At 53.7% G+C, this 22138-nt stretch overlaps 1 protein-coding gene across 2 annotated transcripts; it reads right to left on the minus strand.

Annotated features, from left to right (window-relative positions):
* Positions 440-22132, minus strand: RBPMS2 (RNA binding protein with multiple splicing 2). Of its 2 annotated transcripts, XR_002441832.1 has the most exons (9): positions 21866-22132; positions 14038-14115; positions 13353-13391; positions 12771-12833; positions 11875-12025; positions 11304-11452; positions 8494-8656; positions 1837-1906; positions 440-1607 (listed from the first exon to the last, which is right to left on the minus strand). XR_002441832.1 is itself a non-coding variant. In XM_021407499.1 (8 exons), the coding sequence occupies exons 1-7, from the start codon at positions 21923-21925 to the stop codon at positions 1844-1846; spliced, it is 603 nt and encodes a 200-aa protein (XP_021263174.1). In that variant the 5' UTR covers positions 21926-22132; the 3' UTR covers positions 440-1607; positions 1837-1843. The 2 variants fall into 2 exon arrangements, 1 of the variants encoding a protein (XP_021263174.1); XM_021407499.1 differs by lacking the exon at positions 8494-8656.

Genomic DNA, 22138 nt, shown 5'->3' on the forward strand with positions numbered 1-22138 from the left:
AGGAGGGGACGCGCAGCCCCACCGCTGCACCCCACACCGGCTTCCATCCCACGCCATAGGGGGAGCAGGGCAACTCCACGCACCCAGCTGTGACCAGACCACCACGCCAAGGGGACATGCAGTTCCCAAAGGCCCAGCACTGGAGCAGATAGGCAGGTGGAGATGAGGGCACAGCAGCCACTCACCCTCATGCAGCCCCAAAGGAGCCAGGCCACGCAGCAGCTCCAGCACGTTTTGCCTTCTATGGACATCTCTGCTGCACAAGGAACAGCGCTGGCACAGATGTGAGGCCAGCCCAGGCCCGGGGGAGGGGGGGGAAAGGAAGAAAAACACCCAAAAGCAGAGAGGCTTCCTGGCAAAGAGCCCTACGTCCTGCTCCAGGGGGTGCCCCATGCCACCCCCAGCCCCCCAAGAACACAGCACACAGCAGCAGAAAGAGTCACAGCAGCCTCTGGGTATATATTTTCTTTTGTTGCATTTCATATATTATCCAGTTTCACATTCTCATAGGATCAGCAAGTATAGAGCAACTTATTCTCAAATCTTTTAATACAAGCGAGACAGCCATGGTCATATAATACTTAAAGCACTTCAATACCAAGCAATAAGACGCTAAAACAAAAATTGCACAATTTCTTGTTTACGATGCCTGACTGAATCATTAGTACAGAAGACAACCCTTCTCTTTTCAAGCTTTTAACTAAACATTAACTTATCTTACAGGATTACAATTTCTCTTTTAATAATAATAATTAATTGCACACAAACACACAAGAAATTCTTTATGATGCATAAATATTTCCTTATTACACATGGTACAAAAATACTCGTACTTTTTTTTTTTGTTCGGTATTCCCATAAGGACAGCTGATTATTTGGCAGGACTGGATGCTCTCCAATCAGAAGGATGTGGAAAAAAAAGGGAAGAAAAAAAAAAAAGAGGTTAGATAGCTTACAGCCTTTCTATATATAGAAGTCTGAAAAAAAATAATATAATAACCCTGATTTTAAAACCGGAGGATGGATGAGAACAGAAACCCAGTGCATCATACTTGGAGGAAAGGAGGAAGAAAAAAAAAAAAGGGAAAAAAAAAAAAACATTTTTCAAATTCTTCTGGTCATACTGCGAAGGGGGAGGGCAGAGGTGGGGAAGGGGTGAGGCAAGGACAGTTCGTATTTCTCAGAGCCAAGTCTTCACCAACGCAAGATGAAAACCTCGATGGATCAGTCCGTAGGACCTGTTGCTAACGGTTACACAAATGCTAGAACAAACAAACTTACACTCACACATACACAAGTTAAGTGTTTTAATTCATGCCAGAAAACATGCAAAACCCGATTTGCCTTTCGTTTCCTTCAGCCGAGCCCAGGACCGAGCCCCCGCCGGGTGTTGGCGCAGCCAGACAGTGAAGCTCAGTATGGACGGATGGATGGAGGGACGGAGGGATGGAGGCGGCGTGCGGCAGCTTCACAGTCTGGAGGGGGATGCGCCGGGGCTGGGCGCCTTGTCCGCTGGCCGCAAACCAAAGCGAGAGGTGGGAGCCATCATCCCTGTCACATCCCTCCACGGAGAGGCAGGGAGGAGGAACAGGAGCCCAGGAGAGACGCTGCGGGAAAGGGGACGGTGAGCAGGGCTGGTAGGATCCATGGCCCACCCTGCTCTCCCCATGCCCACCAGGGTGGATCTGACCCCATCGCCCATCAATCAGATCCAACCTTATGCTACATGGGGTGTATGGGGTGAGTAACAGCTCCCATCCTTCCCTTCCTCCCTGCAGGAGCTCAGGGAGCCCAAGGACAGACAAGACAAGGCTCCAGGAGTAATTAGTTACTTACTAACAAACTAACAAAACTGACGAGACTTCCATCCTTGCTGAGTAGCTTCGGAGGGAGGATACCAGCGCATCTGAAAAAAAGAAAGCCACGCCAGAGGTCCGTGATCCAGGATTATTTCAACCAGAGCCCAAGCCTCCAGCTTGTTTAGGCCACCTATGAACAGAGATGGCTCCAGTGCTGGAAAGGAAGCACCAGGATGTACCCCAAAGAAGTGCCCTAAGTGCTGGCACCACCCAGCCCTGTGCTGGTGGCTCGCGTGTGTACAGATTGAGGCTCACCAGGCACCGGGACCTGGCCAGGTCCTCCCTTAAGGAGGGCAGAAGGATCCCACACACCTGAAGGGGGCTAGCTCCCCATCCCAGGGCTTGTCTCAACATCCCAAGTATGTTCCATAACTAGAAGACAGCATCCAAATTCACACCCAGCTCACTACAATACATTGAGCAACACCATCCAGGTTGGGGAAGGTCCTCACTATCAAGCTGTGTGTGAAGCTTGTCACTTTGGAGGCATGCAGAAAGAGTGACTGCTCCCTCAGCCACGTTCACGCTCTTCCAAACATCCTGTATTTACAGCTTTCCCCCCATTCAGGCTCAGGCAGGGCAGAGGAGGCTCCCACCAGGCAGCCATCACTGCTAGGTGGTGACCAGTCTGCCCTCAGCCAACGAAGGAGACGTTACAAGCCTACGCACTTAAACCAGAATTCTTCCACTTGACACAAGTAAAACCTACCTCATTCAACACAGAAAAGACCCAAAGGGCTTTATAAAAAAAAAAATTCAGATATCAGAAAAGGTTCTGGGCAGACCATGCCACAGAGACAAGTGGCAGAGCTACAAACCAGCAGGACTTGGAGGCTTCCCCAAGCACCTCTACCACCCAGGGCTGCTCTGCAATGAGGAAGGAACCAACAAGCAGATGTAGGTACAGTAACCAAAGCAAGCACTATCCAGAGACCATTGGCAAGGTTTTCTTGAATGCAAGCCCCATTTGGAGTGAAGAAAGAGCTGCAGCTGCTAATACGGATGCTTTGGTAGCGGAGGCTCCATGGTTCATCCAACTTGTAGGTGGCCATGCACTATTGTCATGTCATCAATGATCAACATCTGGCCTTGCCGCAGGCTGTAAGCAGGCAGGAGACACGCCAGGTTGCCCTCCATCATATTTGAGAAGTTGTTGCTGTCGGGTGAAGTCCCCAGTGAAAAAGGGAAATGTCACTCCCATTTATAAGGAAGAGAAGAAGCAAGATCTGGGGAACTACATGCTGGTGAGCTTCACCTCTGTGCCTGCGAAGATCAAGGAACAAATCCTTCTGGAAGAAACGTTAAGGCACATGTGAGCAGAACAGGTGATCCAAGACAGCCAGCACAGCTTCACCAACGGCAAGTAATGCCTGACTCATCTGGTGGCCTTCTGTGATGGAGGGACAGCATTAGTTGACAAGGGAAAGGCAAGTGAGGTCATCTACCTGGACCTGTGCATGGCATTTGGCATGGTCCTGCCCCACATCCTTATCTCTAAGTTAGAGAGAGATGGATTTGATGGCTGGCCTATTCAGTGTCTAAGTTGGATGGCTGCAGACAGAGGGTTGTGGTCAATGGCTCTATGTCCAGGTGGAGGCCAGTGACGAGTGGTATCCCCCAGGGGTCCGTCTCATTTCTGGTGCTATTCAGCATCTTCATCAATGACACAGATAATGGCATTGAGTTTACCCTCAGCAGTTTCCTGATGGCACCGAGCTGAGAGATGCAGTTGATACAGCAGAAGGAAGGGATGCCATCCAGAGGGATTTGGGTGGGCTCACAAAGTGGGCCCAAGTGAACTTAATGAGGTTCAACACAGCCAAGCACAGGGTCCTGCACTTGGGTCGGGGCAATCCCGGGTATGAGTACAGATGCCAGAAGAACTCCTTGAGAGCAGCGCTGCGGAGAAGGACTTGGTGGTTCTGGCAGATGAAAAGCTGGACATGAGGCAGCAGAGTGCGCTTGGGGCCCAGAAGGCCAACGGCATCCTGGGCTGCACCAACAGAGGGGTGGCAGCGGGCAGGGAGGGGACTGTCCCCTCTGCTCTGCCCTCGTGAGGCCCCACCTGCAGTGCTGCGTCCAGGCCTGGGGCCCCCAGCACAGGAAGGGTGAGGAGCTGCTGGAGCGGGGCCAGAGGAGGGCACGGAGATGCTCTGAGGGCTGGAGCACCTCTGCTATGGAGACGGGCTGAGGAGCTGGGGGTTCAGCCTGGAGAAAAGACTGCGGGGAGACCTCATTGTAGCCATCCAGTACCTGAGGGGAGCTTATAAACAGGAGGGAGATAGACTTTGTACGCAGGCAGATAGTGACAGATAGGACAATTGGGACTGGCTTTAAACTCATAGAGGGGACATTTAGCTGAGATGTAAGGTGGAAACTCTTTACTCAGAGGTGGTGAGGTGCAGGCAATGCTGCCCAGAGCTGTAGGTGCCCCATCCCTGGAGGGGGCAAGGCCACAGGCAGCCTGAGCTGCTAGGAGGCAGCTGGCCCACAGCAGTGGTGGGAGAGAGTGCTGGAACTGCATGCTCTTTAAGGTCCCTTCAAATCTAAGCCACCAAGAACGCCGCTCTGGGTTGACATGTTAGCTGCAACGCCAGGGAACAATGGGTGGCTGTTCTCTAAGCACCTTGCATGCTACTCTACAGTACACTGGGTGGCATATGCAGCAGCCATCCTGTACTCCTGCATGAGACCTCCACAGGCCTTCAGAAGAGACAGAGCTGAAAACTGAGATATCCAGAGCCAGTGATAGCCTCAGCAATGTACTCCAAGCGAGATACATCCTTGATGCTCTGTTCTAACCATACTTCCTTTGCCCCTGGAAGAAGAAGAGGTCTGTCACCTGATGGAAAGGCCAGAGGCTTTCTAATGCAAACACTGGCAGCAAGTGCCAGGACCTTCAGACAGCAGCCTCCTGCCAGGAGCTGGAAGGGATACAAGGTCACACCTCCCAGAAAACACAGGTGCCTGTGACAGCTGCATCCTCCTTCCATCAGCACAAGACCTGTGATGCTACAAACAGAACAGCCCCAAGGTAGAGCTGGAGAGCTGAGATCCTTCTTGTGATGCTTCCCACAGGGAGAGCCCTGCCAGTTCCATCAGCTACACAGAGCTGCCGGATCCCAGCTATCCAAACCCTACAGCTGGGAGGTGCTTGCTCAGCACAGCCACATCTCAGGCCCTCCTCCCCAGCCACATCCCCCCATCCAGCACCCCTCCCCTCAACAGCTGGAAGCAGTTTCCTGTTGCTGCAGGACAGGAGGAAACTCCCCCTTCCTTCACAAGGCCGCAAGCTTAACCCGGCAGCAGCTGCCATCCCACGCACCCAGCCCTTGGTGCGAGCAGGCAGGGCAGCTGGGCACATGCACCCAGCCCAGCCTCCAGCCACATCCCCAAACATGCAGGCTCTTCCCTCCTCCCCTTCTCACAGGGTCTGAGCCACCTCCTACCCCACACGTGCGCTCCAGAGCTTCCAGCACCTCTGTTTGCCAACAGAAATCCCATTCTCCTTTTGAAGAACTGGATCATCTAGCCAAGATGACATGCTCTTTAAGAAACTGGCATTGTCAAGAGTCTGTTTTCTATTATTATCTTAACATCCCTCAAAATGCCTTGCTTTTCCCAGGCACTGGGAGCAGATGGCTCTTGGAGCTGCCTGGAAGGAGAGCAGCTAGGCAGGAGGATCAGTAGGGCTGTCTCTAGAGGACTGCAAGGCAGAAGGTCCCGCCCCTACAACCATCAAGGATGGGAGCTGAGAAAGAGTGGATGGGGCCATCCAACACTGGGATGGGAAAGCAGAGCAAGAGAGGGCTTTACTGGAAGAAACGCCGTTGCTTCTGGAGCTGCATTAGCTCACAGCTGGAAAGGAGTCCAATGTCAACCAGCATTTCTCTTGCCTGCCTTCTGTATGGACGTCCTGCCACCTCCCTGCTGCCAGAAAGCCCTCCCTGTGTTTCTGGGAGCTGGTAGGACCCCAACAGCATGTTCCAGGGCTGGAAACACAGCTGATGGCAGCACGACCCACAGCAGGCAAGGTCAGACAGGAAGGCGCACCACAAGCACTACCATCAACCAGCAGCACTCTCCAGATGCATGCTTCCAGTCCCAGCAGCAGGCACCTCACCCACACCTCCTGCTTCCAGGGCCCTGAGCTGAGGAGGCAAGCAGGGAAAGCCTTGCACGAGGAAATCTCAGTGGAGTTGAAGCAAGCACTCCTTGGCCAGCTGGAGAGCAACATATCCCATGCTGTAAGCATGCAGAAGACGACAGGATCCACCCCTGCTGCTCAGAAGGAGGATTTCAGGAAGCATCCAGTGCCTTGAACCGCTTGGCTTTGAGGCAGCTCATGGAGACGTTCAGCTCACAGACCTCAGCTTGCAGGTCAGGAAGTCACTGCTGTTGGCATCTTGGTCCAGGTCATTCATCCAGTGACGCTGGGAGAATGGGTGCTCCCCAAGGAGCAGAGAGCATCTCACATCTGCTTTTTTCTGCTAACAAGAAACAGCTTGTCTGGGGAGAGCCTGTCTTGACCAGCCTGTGCCAGCACTAAGCCACTGGAGCTCAGGCAAACACCACAGCCATGGAGGTCTTGAAGAATGCTTCACACTTCTACAGACATATACTCTGAAAAAATAATCCTGACAAGTCCTGTGTGGCAGCCCCAGTGAACAGGCAACAAGTTACAACACACAGAAATCTATTGTTTCCAGCCTCCCACTCCAGGGAGGTCCATCAGCCACCACAATGTGAAGTGCAGGAGATCTTGCAAATGGGACTCCAAGGCTCTGCCAAAACCTCAGTGCTGCACAGAGGCACGATCCTCGTGGTCCTACAGGTCACTGGGGCATCCACTGCTCCAAGACTACCAGATTAGTGGCACCCAGTTGACCTCATCCCAGCAAACAGCAGCATCCCAACAGGAGGCAGGTTCTTGAGGAGGAACACAGCATCCAAGCCCACCCCAGCAGATCTACCCTGCACTCCCAGTTATTTAGGCTCAGCGGCAGGTTGCAGTCATTGGCACCAGCCTTGTGTCCAGCCACTATAGCAGCCACAGCTCAGGAGATTCAGCTTGCCTCAACCAAGCTCAGGCAGCTCCCCAGAAGGAAAGGTTGGAGAATTAGGCAGAACACTGACCTCCCCTTCCAACGATGGGCTCTGCCTCAGCTTGGTGTTGGGAAGCCTCGGGGTCCTGCTGGGCTCTGCCATGAAGCAGAGCTGGATTACTCCTTCCACTCCCTTGGGCAGATCCCAGATTCAGAATCCCACGCTCATGATCCCCACAAAGCCTCCAAACCATGTTTCTGCCGCTGGCAACATCCTGGAGGCTCTGGGGGCACCTTGGAAAGCCAACCCACCAGGATGGGCAGCTGGGAGCTTTCATTCCACGATCTGCTCCCTACCCTGGGAGCATCCGCCACAGCCTTCTGGGTCCTGGGTACTCAGCCTCGTCTCCTACACGCACCATATAGTGACTACCACCAGCCTTATCCTCTCCTCTACCCAATTCCCAAACAAAGTCCTGCCCGCAGGATGCAGAGGCAGCTTGAAAGCATCTCTTTGCAGAAGTGTAGTGATAGCTTGACAGGAGCCCCAGTGTCTCCTACTGCACACCCAGAGCCTGGCCTAGAGATGCTCCAGAACACATGGGCTTCACATCAGAGACACAACGCAGCCCAACTTAATCACGCAGATGTTAGGTGAAACATTTCATCAGGCCTGAAGGGCTCAAGACAAGCTGTATCCTGGTTTCCATCCTTCTGCCAATTTCCCCTCTTCCCAATTCAGCGCATCTGTGCATCCCACAGTCTTCCAAGGACAAAGGCAGACCTGGGCCTCCATCTTTGATGATTTCACTCTCCAGCATCACTACCTACCACAAGGAGAAGCGATCCCAGACTCAATTCCTTCACTTGGAGCTGAACATTCTCCCATCTTCCCTCTTCCCAACCTCCCAGCTTCGTACACTGCTCCCTTCCATCCCCAGTCAGATGCCCTTCAGTACAGCTCACAAGAGCTGCATCCTGCCTGTGGTTTTAGGCCGCAAAGAGAAGACAAGCTCCAGGTAGGAACTTGCTCCATTTCCAGTAACTGGAGAGAAAGAGGTGAGTTTAGACCCATGATTAAGGGCAGGGTCTGTCCCGATATGCAATTCTGGAATAAAGTGACCGGCAAGTGCTGTTGTCTAACGTGCCCAGTAGAATTTAGTCATGTGCTATCACTATCACGTCACTCACCTCCCCCATTGTGTGCTAGGAGTGAGGTCAAGGTGTATTTCTGGTCACCCTTGAAGGGTTGTGGATGGGGAGAAACCAGGTTTCTGTCACACCGAGAGGCAGGGTTGTCCCTGCCCCGGCTCAACCAGGCTGCTCCCCTCCCACCAGCGGGACCTGGCCAAGCCTGGCTCAGCTGGGAGGAGTTGATGTAAGATGGTGCCATGCTGTGTGCGCCATGTCATGTGCTGCCAAGTTGGAGATGTGGGTTAGAAAGAAGGCCTGGTATCTCATTCCCCAGGCTCTGGTGGGTGGGTAGCGTGAGGCCCATGCACTGGGTGGGCAAGGAGATATGGGCTACAGAGATGGGCAGAAGCTTGCAAATCCCATGGTGCACCTTGGAGGAGAGATGGTTACCTTACCAGTCTTTCCAGACGGGGCTGCCATCATGCTTAACACTTCTAGGAATGGAGCTGTAGCACAGCCACTCCACTAGCTGCAATAAGGCATCACTAGGGTGTCCCATCTCCAGGGACAGCTCTGAGCTTCAGGGCTAGCCTGCGCTGGCATCATGGCTGGAGTTCACTAGGGACATCAAAGGAGCGATTTGAGAGAGGGTGGGAGGGAGGGAAGGCACATGGGACAGTCTTAAAGTCAGTGGAATCCCCACAGGTAGAGGCTTTTAGCAGTGCAGGCTCAAGCCACAGTCACACCTATGGCAGCCTGGTGCCTGGAGGAACCCCATCTCCATAGGGCAGCAGCTCAGCAGTGCTGGAACTGCAGTCATCCTTCTCTTCTGCGAGCAGCTCACTGAGGGCTCCTGGCACGTGAGCCGAGGCCAGGTCAGCCTCCTGCCATCTCCTGCCAGCCCTCCAGCATGGCAGCCACCTACTCACCTACTTTCTACTGGGCTTGAATACAGAGCTGCGAGAGGATGAGTGCTCCAAGTTTCAACCTTTTGCACCAAGCTCTCTGTTTAGCTACTACCTCCAACTATGCGCTCCCTGCAGGGAGGATGGCTCATGGAGCTGCTCCAGCTCCAGCCATCCCCATGAACATCCTCCAGCCAAGAGGAATCCCAGGAGAAAGAGCTGCTGCTGTCCTGGAGAACAGCTCGCATGTCCACCACACTGCCAAGCCCTACTGATGAGAACGAGGGCTCAGCACACCAAAAAACAAAAATAAAAAAAAAAAATCAAGGTTACAGCTTTTAGCCCAGTTTGAGAGCAAAAGTCACCTCACGCTGCCTTAACTCCACCCTGCCTCAGCTCTACAAGGAAAAGGGCTCCAGACTAGAGATCAGGCAGCTCTGCACTGCCAACTTGAGTAATGTTTAACCCCATAAAACTTTATTGGTAATGTATGCTGCACCAGAATGTCTCCCTGTGAGATCACCACCAACTCAAGCACAATGCAGTGAGGAGCAGCTGTAACTGCTCAGCCAGGCCAGCTACTCTTCTTCTGCATGGCCACAGCTTGGAAGGGCCACACTGGCTCCCCAGGGTTTATGGAAGCATCATCCATTAGGGACCTGCTTGGGCAGGGCATCCCATGTCCTCCCAAGATCTCCCTGGAGCCTAAGAGTCTCTCTTCAGGCTACAAGTCCTCTGAGAGTTAAGCTGCCTATCCAGCACAAGTAGCTTGCCAGTTGGAGGGCTTAAAACTAAAAACTCAGAGAGGGAGAGAAACAGCCTGAAGGCTTCCTTTATTCTGGGAGAGCAGAGTTTTTTCCTCTGCCCACCATACACCATAAAGTTCTGGCATCTGACCCTGCTGCTCTGGGTCCCTGTACAGTCACTGACCATAACAGTTCCACACTCCTCAGCTGTCCCATCCAGGATGGAGAGGGCATTCCTTGCTCTTACTACTAGGGCAGCAACAGCCCTTGGCTCCACCACCCTACACAAGGGAAGGACAGACATCTGCTCTCCTGGGCTGCCCAGGAGCACAGTCATATGCTCCTGTAGCTGTGGGCACCATCAATAACTCTTGGAGAGCATCAACAAACAGCTCTCAAACTGGAAGCAACCCAGTGAAGGATCAGCCTACCTAGAAGACCAGGCCAGTGTCTAGTCCTGTCCTGGGCCCCACATGCCTCTTGCCTATCCTGCAGGAGCATCAGCCCAATGCTAGGTCACCAGCAGAAGGCCAAAAGCAGCAGAGGACAAGCCTGTGCAGGCCAGGAGCTTGCATCTCCTCCACATTGCATTTGGATACAAGCTTGGCTTGAAGCCATTCAGCTATGGTCAAAACACTTGCAGGAGCAAGACAAGGCTGAAGGGCCAACTCAACTGTTAGCCAGGTGGGTAAGGCGATGGGACGCAGTTCCTCTTCCTCCCAGGCTAAGCAGGGAAGAGCAGAGCCAATCACCCTGCTCAGTGGGGCAGAAGTAGTTAAGTCCTGATGCTCTGTGGACAAAGCCCAGAGCCCCACTGCCCTGCCCCCCCGGCACTACTATGGGAGCAGAGACTGCAACAGGCAGAGCCCTTGGTGACATCAAGCAGGGTAGGTTCTCCTACACAAGTGCTCCAAACCAAGCACCATCCCATGGAATTTGGGCATATCCTGTACTTCAGCTTTCTTCTTGCATTTCTGTCATTTCAGAGGTGGTTATAATCAGCAGGGGTTGGTGGCCTCAGAAGAAAAATCATGCCTTAATGTACTATGATTCCAGTATCAGACCAGTAGAGGCATCCCTACACCTTCAGCTGTCAGGGAGCATGGCCCCTGGGACAGCAGGCAGCTGGATGCACCACCAGCACCTCCATAGCCTATGGGCAAGTGGCTGGGCTGCACCCATGAGGACTAAGACCTTTGATTCAAGGAGGATGTTTCACAGCTATACTTGCTGGCACATAGCATATCCTCCCAGCAGCCACACAAGAAGCATCTCTGGCCATGAGGACCAAAGCCAGCCAAAAGCTGAGCACTGAACTCCTCTTCCTCCACAGACACCTCCCCCAGACCCAAGAGGCAAGCTGGGCCTGCAGGGTGGGGGAGAAGCAGAGCTCCGACTGCACTTGTGTTACCCATTTATTCCATACCAAGCAGCTCCACCACCTGCCCTGCAGCCCACCCAGGGCCTGGAGCCCCACACAGGGCAGCAGGAAGAGGCTCTGCCCAGGAGCAATGTGCAGAGGCTGAGGGAAAACCAGCCAAACAGAGACCCGAGGAAGCACCAGGGGAAGGAGGAGAGGGCAGCTCTTGGAGGGGGCCTCAGGGAGCGACTCACCTGAGCGTGAAGAGCAGCAGCCGCAGCAGCAGCTGCTGGGTACGTGAAGGCGGCATGGGGGATGGCGGGGGTGAGCTCCGTGGTGTACAGAGGGTAGGGAGCCCATGCTTCTGGGGATGCCGGGATTAGAGCTGCTCCAGTCAGGTCATCTGGATGGGACAAGACAAGGGGACAGCAAGCTCAGAGCTGGAACAACCTGCTTCCAGGGACAGGCTCCGCATTTTCCACCCCAAGCTAAAAGTCTGAGGTTTAAGATAAAGCATCACTGCTCTGCACCCCACCAAGGGGCACCAAAGCTGCATGGCACAGGATGGCCCCTTCTTGCTTTCCACCTAGAGATGGGTTAAAGCCTTGAGTGGTACCACTCCAACTCAGAACTGCCAGAGTTGGCCAGAAGCCTTAGCAGATGCCTGCTATTCTCCTGCAACTCCAAGCTGGTGGCAGATATCAGCCAGAAGACAGAGCTTTCCTTCCCACCCTGGCTGTAGGCTCAGCCGCACCAAGCCCATCAGCATTCCCAGCGCCAGGTATCTCCCAGGCTAGCCCTCAAGCTGCCCCCCAGCATACTCACAGGGGTCCCGTGCAATGAAGTGCGCGCCCAGGGCAGGGTGGATATTGGTGGGGTTTGGTGTGGCCATCAGCTTGCTCTTGGCCATCTTTGTGTTGGCTTTAGCAAACTCTAACCGCAAGGTCTGGGGGTTCTCTGGGTCAAAGCGGATGCCCTGTGACAGAAGAAAGCAAAGGAGTCTCTCAGAGAGGTTTCCTGTCCCAGCACTGGCTGCAGCTATTCGTGGAGCAAAGCCCAACTGGGGAATGAGGGCCATCGCCCTGCAGTCATGTATCCAGTTTGTCACATCATGCTCGCGTTTCCCCGTTTAGCTGACCTGGAACCCAATGCTTCCAAGTTGAGGGACACAGCTTTGCTCTTTATGTGCAATTCACCAGCCAGCATAGCAGTGACAGCTACCTGCAGTGGTCAGGAAATATCCATCTGCTGGAGCTAAGAAGCCCCATCTACTCCGGAGCTTCCTTATCTGTGGGGCTTCTACATCTCTACCAGCCTGGGCCAGATGAGCACACACCCTGAGACTCAAGGTGAGCTCTGCAGCAGTTTGGAAATGCTGCTGTTACCTGTACCAGACAGCTCCGGACATGGGAGCAGCAGCATGGTAAGGCTGCCTTCCCTACGCTGCATTTTTCTGGAGCAGGTTCCATCTGGCAGCAGAGCTCCTGGCAGGTCAGAGCCCAGGACAAGGACCTGCTCAGACTCAAGTCACCCTTAAATATGACCAGCTCTCTCACTTGGCTGCTGGAAAATTGCTTGACCAGTTAACTACCAGATTTGAGTGCACAGCTGGGACTCCTTGGCTCATCCTATGCTAGGGATAAGCCAAGCATCGCTTGTGCTCCAGACCAAGTGACAGCAGTGTGTATGGCCCCAGCCCTCCCAGTACCTCCAGTACTCACATTTAAGGCATTCTTTGCTGCTTCAGCACCAGCCCGGCTGTCAAAGGTCACAAAACCAACCGGCTACAAGAAACAACACTGATTTCAGTTTGGAAATATCTTCCAGATCCTCTACCTACCCTGCCACCCTCTCTGCCCCAGATAGGTTGTAGCAAGCAAAAGAGGCCAAGCAAGGCTGCATTGAGTCTTCAAGCAGAGCTTGAAGGGTCTTGGGTCATTAACTCCTGCTCTGTCCTCTCCCAGTACACCAAAGTTTTGTCATTCCTACATGGTGGGCACTTCCCATCCTGGTAGCCCCTGGCAAGGGTACCCCTCGCCCACAAGCAGGCCTGCTGCTACAATGGGACTAAGGATCTCTGGTGCAGGGCTGAAGCATCTTTTCTCATCCAGCCCCCATGACCCTGGCCAGACACAGGCAATAAGGAGACATCCAGCACACACTGAGAGCTTCCAGACACCAGGACAGGGGCAGTGCGCAGAACCAGGCTGCCTACACGATGCTGAACACAGTGAAATGGCATCTGTCCCCACTTCCCATCAAGCAGAAGGGAGAAATACCCAAGCACTAGAAAAAGGAGGTACCTGCTTTGATGTTAGCTTGATCAGTGACCCTTCATAGCCCTAGAGAAGGGAAGAAAGCAAGACAGCGTCAGGTTTCTGAAGGAGCGAAGCTACAACTGGGCCATGATGCAACAGCTCCAGGAGTTCCTGCAGCACCAAACCCTACACAAGACAGGGTTTGCAGCAGAGGGAGATCTATTAACCCATCTCCACGGGTGCCAGTTTTTCCTCTTTTCCACCTAAAGAGAAGACAGTCACAAAGCAGAGGAGGCATCTCAACTAGTCTATTCAGCCTCTCTGGGAAGAAATCCAGCTCTCTGCCAAGCTATTAAAAGATGAGCATCCTGCTCAAGTGGGGAACGCAAGGGCTCCTGGGAAGAGGCTCATTTTGATGAGCTGCCCATGCCCTCTTTTTGCACCACAACTAGCAGGTTAATTTACGTGCACCACAGTATTTAATCAGCACAACATGTGTCTGAGCCCAGCTAACCCAAACACTTAAAGCCAGCCTCCTCTCGAGACATGTTGCAGACTGCAGAAAGACTTCCAGGACATTAGGATCAGACCTCCTAAGTTCCCCAAAGCTTTCACAGGAGGCTTAGCTCCTCACTTCATTCTTACTTCCCTCCACCAGAGAGCTTTGCAGCAAGGCTGGCTACAAGACAGCATCTTTCCCACCAAAGACAAAACATGAAGACTTTCTTACCTTGAATGGTCGGAAGAGTAGGTAGAGCTCTCTGGGTTTGATGTCCACAGGAAGGCCACTGACAAACAGTGTCCGTACCTAGGAAAGAGGTCAGCGAGGTCTACTGAAAGGAGACATTTAGTACTGCAGTGGGAATACAGAGCACTACTTCAGAAGCTAGGTGCAATGGGATTAGGACATCCTGCACCAAAGGCAGCCATGCAGGCACTAACACTTCCTGGTATTGGAGGAGCATCGTCCTGGACAAGAAGCTGTCAGGCCTTTTCTCCTTCCCACAACAGGATTTAGGCCTTCACAAGACATTCAGGCTCCAGGAGAAGAGCTTGGGTTGAATAGAGTATGGACAGCAGCCCCACAGTCCTTTAACAGACCTTGATGCCAAAGACTTGAAGTCTGCTAGAAGACTATATGCTGTCAAAAGTGCTGAAGTTTGACACATCACAGCTCCAGAAGAGGCAACCTCAGTCGTCTCTCTAATTCCTTCTAGAGATATGAAATGCCTGATCACTAGATCTTTTTCCCCTAGCCCATCCTGGCACCTCAATTCCGCCACTAAATCAATTTTCAGAGCCACCTTGTAACTACACAAATATCTTTGACTTCAGAAGACCCAGGATATCAACAGGAAGACAATTTGGGGCTCCTTCCCCAACACACATCAGACCCTTCAGAAGTCACTCTCAAACCATACTACACCAAGTCTAAGGATGCAACCGCTCTTCCAAGCTGTGGAAGTCATAAAACAAATCCAAATGCCTTTGCATAAGCACAAACACAGCACCACAGGAAGATTGCAACAGATAGTTGGTAGAATACACACAAATAGCCAGGAATATGAACTGGTGCTAAAGGCTGGAAGAATGCTGCTGAGCAGCAAGACCATCACGACCACCTTCTCCCTGCACTGGGAGATGCTGGCTGCCAACCTATTTCCATAGGATGCAGTGTGATGAAGCTGCCAAGATTCCTTGTAAGTCAGCACAGAGCTGGAATAGGAAGTTATGCACCTCAGAGGTCACTAAGACACTAGTCATCATTGACAAGCACCAGGAGAAAATAAGCTCAACTTGACCAGCAGTGAGAAGCATGGGAAGACAAAAAAAGCCTACAGGAACAAGGTGGAAATTTTTGTTCCTTGCTTTCAATCACCTGGGCATGCCTCCCACTGAACTAATCCCAAACATGCCCACAGAAGGTTGAAGTATGGAAGAACAGCTAAATGCCCACTGGCACCAAACCATTCCAGATACACTTAGGAAGGACACACAGCAAGACCAGGAGCTCAAAGCCCATCTCCTGGCCCACTTGCAGCCTGGAGTTTACATCCCTATTACAATTCCATGGCACAAGCATTCTGCTCCCACACTTTAGCCTTGCTTGGCCATCTCCCTCAGAAGAAGTGGGTTGTACCTGACACCTCATTAAATGTCTTTTCCCACTCAAGTGAGCGGGAGCACAAATGCTTCCGCTGTTTTCCAGTAGGGAACATGTGCCTCCTCAAGCTCCTGTACCCAGGTCAGAGAGACTTTTCACATCAGCTCAGGGGACACCTTAAGCCCTATAGGATAGGCATAAGTCACAAAGTCTTGAGGTGCTCTGCCCCTCATTCCCTCCATGAGGAGGGATCAAGGGCTGCCAGCACCCAGCAACACCCCAGTGGTCTGCTGTCATCCAATTTAGGATGGAGAGCCCTTCTCCAGGCCAGCATATATTGGACACAACCACTGAGCATCCTTATTCTCTCCCCACGTCCTCCTCACCAAGCCCAGCACCTCATTTGATGCCACAGTGCATCATCCATCTTATGCCCCAGCAGAGTGAGCAGTAGCAGCCAGAAGCCAACACCCAGACAACTTTGGGCTTCAGCACAGGCTATGTGGAGCGGCTGCCACGCATTCCCAGAAGACACACAGCCATTTCTTGCAAGGAAATGCTGCATGGAGCGCAATGGCACATGTGCCTGAGCCACGTGAAAGCACCATCCCTTTTCAATATTTCAGGATTTGAGTGCGCTCAGACCCCAGAAATGGATGTTTCTTCCGAGCAGATAGAAATCTGCATCCCTGTTGGGTCTCTAAATGGTCCCGTGATGTGCAGCTCAGTAAGTCCTTGCGACAGGCATGACAGAATGGAAGACATGCAGCTGCTTGGGGAGGGAGAAAGTCAGCTACCCAAAGCCCTTGCAATAGCCTGAACAGAGCAATGCGGGTGCCCAGGAAAGCTCTTTGTCAGAGGCAACAGCCCCCCAATGCTGTCCTCATCTGGAAAGGAACAGGAGACATTATTCCAAAGCTTAAAAGCTTCCCTTGGTCTCCAGGTACAGCTTGTCACAACACACAGATTGAGAAATGGGGTCCCAGCTAACCCACAGCAGCTGGCAAGGACAGGTATCACCCCAAGAAAGCCCGAGCAATCCTCAGTGCCATCAGCCAGGATCTTCAAATGAGATGTCCCCAAGGATCACAAAACAGACTAAGAAAGGTCCCAGCTCAGAACTTGTTAGGAGAGGAGGTGGGACCCTGTGCCAACCTCCTACATCCAAAAAGAGGATGTATGGAATAGAAATAGTAAGGGGTCTGGGAAAGCATCTTCCAGTGGGTTAACTGCCACTGGGCTCTCCAAGAACCTTAAACCCTTTGAGAGGCCACCAGGACTGACCCATCCACCCTTCTGCTTTAAGCGACTTGCCCCACTTCAATTCCCCACCACCCAGATTCACTTAAACATTCAGCTTCCCCATGGAGACAGCTAGAAAAGCCACAAGACAAAAAAAAGTGTATATAGATCACGTATATATTCCCTTCCCTGTCCCAGCCCCCTCTGGGGATGTTCCTGGTGCAAACACCCAGCAGAGATGGAGGAAAGCCATGGAAAACAGGATTTGTGCCAGGACGGACAGGACCGTCTAGGCCATTGCTTGAAGAGGGAGGATCCCAGCATAGCTTCCCACGCAGGAGCAGGGAGGGACAAGGACGAAGCCATTAGTGCTAAGATCTTCAGTGGCTCTAAAGCTGTCCCTACACAGCTGCATTCCCCAGAAGAGATATTCGGTATGAGCACAGCCTGGTTCTAAGCACCAAAGCTTCAGGTCCATATCTCCTGGCCATGTTTTCTTCAAAAAAGCTTGAAGGGGAGCCTTAAGAGCAGGCAGACACTGCCCTGCAGCCCAGCAAGGGTCAAGTTATGTCAAAAATGCAAAGGCACAAGCACACATCTCCTGCAAGGCTGCTCTGGGAGGTCTCCAGGCTTTCGTCAAGAGATCGCTCCAAATCCTCCCACAAGTGAGCAAGGCAGATCCTCCCCTTCTGTAGGACGCAGCTTCGGCATGCATTTCCTACTTCCCTGCTCTCACAAAGCTGAGACCCCACAAAGTCAGCTGGGTCCCAAAAGCGGTCCCTGATCCGCACAGCCAGGTCCACTACCTGTCTCCAGAGGGTCCTAACCACCCTGTAGCCCCCACAGCTGCTCCCATGGGAATGCATCCCATCAGCACTCCGCCTGGGCACCCAGCGCCCCAAAGATTGGAGCTCTCGGGATGCAGCCACTTGACACGAGGCTGCTGGAATGCAGCAAGGCTGCAGGCAGCCCCGGGAGCCGGGACTTATAAGGCATGGATGGGAAAGGCAGGGAGCCAAGCGTACGAAATGTGGCTGCGGAGAGGGAAAGGCTTGGGAATGCTCCCGCCTGAGCTAAAAACCCAAGAGGGCCACTCCAGACGGAGTGCAGGGCTCCTGCTCCTGCAGTCAGGGCAGGAAGGAGCTCGAGCAAAGGAAGAAGGAGGGAGAGGTACCAGCAGCTGTCTGGAGCAGCAGGAAGCACATGGGTGCCGATAAGCCCTGGCACAACAGGGCAGCACCCAAGAATAGGACGTGGTTGGTGCAGAGGAAGCTCTGCTAGTTGCTGTCCCAGTGGGGCAGCTCCACAGCAGTTCTTCTCCTGGTCGGAGATGAGTTCCCATTTCCCAGCTTCTGCCCTGAGCATAGGATGTGGGTCTGGATGCAGGACCCTCCCCAGGTACACCATCCTCTTGGGTCCTCCTCTGCATCCAAGGTCACAAGCCAAGCGATGCCAAGTTGAAAGTTTGCAACAGCTCTCTGCTGTAACACTAGTTATGAGTATCACCTCAAATCACACCTCTGGGGACACTGGTAGTATGCCAAGCAACAACAGGACCGATCCACCATCGCATTAGACCAGTTCCTGGCAAGACAAAGCTACAACACAAGCGCTACACAAAAACAGATCCTAAATGCAAACTCTAAGCAGCACCAAGCCCTGATCCCCCTTCACACCACATGGCACTCTTCCCCACCTGACCCCAAGCATGCAACACAGCCCAGAGGATGGGGGCAAGGCAGATGTAAGCCCATCATCCCTCAAGGAGAGCATGGGGAGTCAAGCTCCCAGAACAAGAGCTTTGACCCACAAAGGCAAGCCAAGGTCTCACACCTACACCCCGCCTCAGTGTTCTACCAACGTGACAACATCTGTTCCTACAGGGCACACAGCAGAGGTCAATAACCAGATAGGAAAAGGCTCCTTGTTCCCAGTTAGGACATGGTGCTCCTGGAGAGAAGGTTTCGAGCACGCTCATGGCCTGGGAAGGCTTTGGGCTGAAGCCTTTATTCTGGGCACTCAGATCCAAGACAGGCAGAAGCTCCATGATCCCACCGTTCAATCTTCATGACTCAAAGCCTAACATGGCCAAGACCGACAATCCTAAAATATCTTTGTGCTCCAAAAGCCTTCTGTACCAGTCCCAAAGAGTCACGCTTGGCTTTACGCAATGCCAATTCCTCTAGCAATGCCTGGAGCTCTCAGAGCCGGATTCCAGATGCTCTAAGAGCATCCTTCCTATTTTGCCTATCTTGGCAAGGAAGTCTTAGATTTGGGCCTTTCAGAGCTTTACTGTACACCACTTAAAACCATTTTCCATTACGGAAAGCTCTGTTCTACAGCTCCTGGGGGTAGCCAAGTAGTAAAACTCACTTCTGAAGCCAGGTCTTGTTTACTAGACCAGCAGGCAAGGAGGAAGAACCGTTCTCATGTCATGGAGACCAGCTGGGATACCGATGCTCAAAGTAACTCATATTTGAGTCTAAGAAATGTAGATCTGAACAAGCAAGGAGAATGAGGAAGCCATTCCATAGAGCGTATTTACAGGGCCACGAGGAGACAGACTCCCACATCCCTCCCCCAGTAAGAGCAGCCCATTGATAGAGGAAGCCTGGGAACACAGCAGTTCCCAGGACCTTTCCAGTGTCCTCCTGGGGGAGGAAGGTTTAACATCAGGCTTCCAAATCCCAGCCAGAGCAGGAGCAACACCTCTGCATCAACGGGACGGACCCACAAGGTGCACGGTAAGCAAGCAAGCTCCTTGGGCTGCTGGAGAAAGCACAGAGGGCACACAGCACCCAGCACTGCCCCTCGGGATGGGTGCTGTCACGCAGATCGGCGGCTGCCTGGAAAACTAAACAGAAGATAGCAGAAGTGGGGAGGGATCAGCTTTGGGGAGGTGTCTGGTGAGGAACAGCAGGGGCTGACAGTCGGCCCTGTTTGTTTAACATTCCCATTAGCGACCCAGAGAGGAGCAAGAGGCATTCCTGTGCTCAGCATGTCACCAGGCAGGAAGGGGCTGCGAGATGTGGGGGCTTGCAGATTAGATAAAGGGAAAGGCTCAATTTGGGAGCTTCGGATCGCCATATCTGGGGCATGCAATGCCCTTCTGGGAAGCAGCAAAGTAGGCTCATGGAGGGGGTGAAAAAGCAGAGAGGTGTTTGCAGCCCCAAGATCTGGTGTTAGTCTCCGTGCAGCTTGGGAAGATATCCCAGCGCACCCTTCCTGTTCGCATCGGAGACGAAGGCTTCAGTTCAGTAATTAAACGTAGTACTGCTAATGGAGAGTGAACTGACACCTAGCAATGGGAGCTCTGGGTAAGAGTTTGAATTTGGGTTGGCTGGGATGGCCAAGTCCCCTGCCATACTGGTACCCTGAACACAAGGTCGTTCCTGGTCCCCATGCCACCTTTAGGATCCTTGGCAGAGAAGCTCCTGCTCAGCTGGGTAGAACAGCCTTGTGTGGGGGTCCTGCAGAGGGCCACCACAAAACCCAACCCGTGTCAGGATGGGGACATCCCACCAGTCCCAGCATCACTGCCAGGCATCCCCAGCCACTACCATGCTGCACATCTAAGAGGGTAGGCTGGGCCATCCCTCCCCCTGCACGCAGTGTGGAGTAGGGGACACCTCTGTCACTCATCCAGCCCCACTCCCCATAGCATAGACCTTGAGATCCGTTTTCCAGCCAGCAAGCATCATGCTGGAAAAGACACGCTCTCCAAGCTGCCCAAATGCCATAAGGGTGCAGCATCACCACAGGCCAGTGGATAATTGGAGCACAGAGCCGCAGCGAGCTCTCTGCGCATGCAGCCCATGGAATCCCCACAGTGCTGAGCCTCCCCACACCCAGAAAACAGCACAGGGCCCCCAGTACCCACCGCCCACCCAGCGCTGTCCACTGAGGTAGGACACATTCCCAGCAGTGTGACATTGCGTCACCTCAGCTTCGCTCGGCACAGCGGAAGGAACACTGCAGCCAACACCTGCCCGTCCATTCCATCCCATTAGCCGGGTCCCCAGGACGGAGGACACGCTGGCCCCAATGCAGCTGGCGCACAGGGACCATACAGCCCCAGTGGGCGGTGGGCAGCCAGCCCGGGCGCCATGTTGCGGCGGCATGAGCGCACGGCGCGCTGGAGGAGGGTGAGGGGAGGGGGCTGAGCATCTCCCGCTTCCCAGGGCCAGGCACGGAGGACTGCAGCAAAACGCTGCGCTTTCCTCCAAGATGGAGGAGGGCAGGTGACCCTGCTGCACCACCACCCCCAGAGTCATGGGATGGTTCCATGGGCCACAGCAGGGGACAATCGGGAGCCCTCCCATTGCGGGGTCCGGCTCACGATGACTGTCTAAGGGACTGGGATAGCTGCTAGCGCAGCTCCCAGCCCTCACCAGCTAGGCTGCTGGCACAGTCAGCATCACCACAGTCTAAGCTCGTCCCTGTCACCTATATGGGCACCTGGATGCCAGAGCCTGGTTGCTCCAACCCCAGGGGAGCAAGGCCCTTGTCCCATGAGACTACAATATCACCCAGGGCTCACCACACTGGAGCCAGCAGAGACTCCCAACTTTGGATAACCCCAATGGACACCAGGCTGCCGCCCAGTTTCCCTGACATCCCAGCCTCCAGTTCTTACAGCTGGACCTCAGCTTTGCAGCCCGAAGACGCATCAGCAGACCAAACCCATTCACTTACTCTGGATCTCCAGTGCCACAGCCCTCACACCCCTGATCCTCAGTGCTCTGACGCCTAGATATCCCACATAGCAGCTCCTGGGGCTCCAAACCCCAGGGCTGCAAGTCCCCAATGCTCCTGAGTCTCACTGCATTGGGTTGCCAGCGCTCTGGGTCCCCACTCACAGCACTCCATAGCCCCAAAAGCCTCAACTCCTTGGTGCCCCAGTGCCTCTGGTTGCTACTCCCACAGCTCCAAAACCTCAACGCCCTGAGTCTCCAATGCTCCAGGTCTCAAAGCTCTGGAAACCTTGGGTCTTCCGTGCTCTGCATCCCCACTCTTAACCCTGATGCTGCAGGTCCCCAGTTCTCCAGAGCCCCAACGCCTCAGGTTCCCCGGACCCAGTGTCCTCGGTGCTCCGGGTCCCTGTTCCCGGGACCCCAAAGCCCCAACGTGCCGCACTCCCAGCGTTCCAGCCCCGACGTCTGGCTCGCGGTGCTCCAGAACGTGATCCCCACCGCGTTCCACGAGTTCCCACCTCCTCCTCGACGTTTCCTCCGCCGTTGGTGTGCTCGGTGTCCTTATTGAGGTTACTCATGGTGGGGGACCAGGGAGTGAAGGGGAGTGGAACAGCAGCTCCGAGCGGGGAACGGGTGCCGTGAGGTGCCGGTGTGCGGTGCGGGGCTGCCCTCCCGGCTCACATGCGGTGTCCCAGGAGGGGGGTTCGGCTCCGCCGTTAAGAACCGGGCGGAGCGGAGCGCAACGAGCCGCAGCTGCGGGGCCCCCGCCGCTCCCGGTGCCGCTCCCGGTG

The sequence above is a fragment of the Numida meleagris genome, chromosome 9 (genome assembly GCF_002078875.1).
Source record: "Numida meleagris isolate 19003 breed g44 Domestic line chromosome 9, NumMel1.0, whole genome shotgun sequence".
NCBI lineage: Eukaryota > Metazoa > Chordata > Aves > Galliformes > Numididae > Numida > Numida meleagris.

What these genes read in the sequence shown, in the direction of transcription:
- RBPMS2 (XM_021407499.1), bottom strand. Translation starts at nt 21,925, where the DNA reads ATGAGTAACCTCAATAAGGACACCGAGCACACCAACGGCGGAGGAAAC. An exon ending in GAGGAAACGTCGAGGAGGAG is followed by an intron (nt 14,116 to 21,865) that starts GTGGGAACTCGT and finishes CCTCTTTCCTAG; the next exon opens with GTACGGACACTGTTTGTCAG. An exon ending in CTTCATTGCACGGGACCCCT is followed by an intron (nt 11,453 to 11,874) that starts GTGAGTATGCTG and finishes TGTCCCATCCAG; the next exon opens with ATGACCTGACTGGAGCAGCT.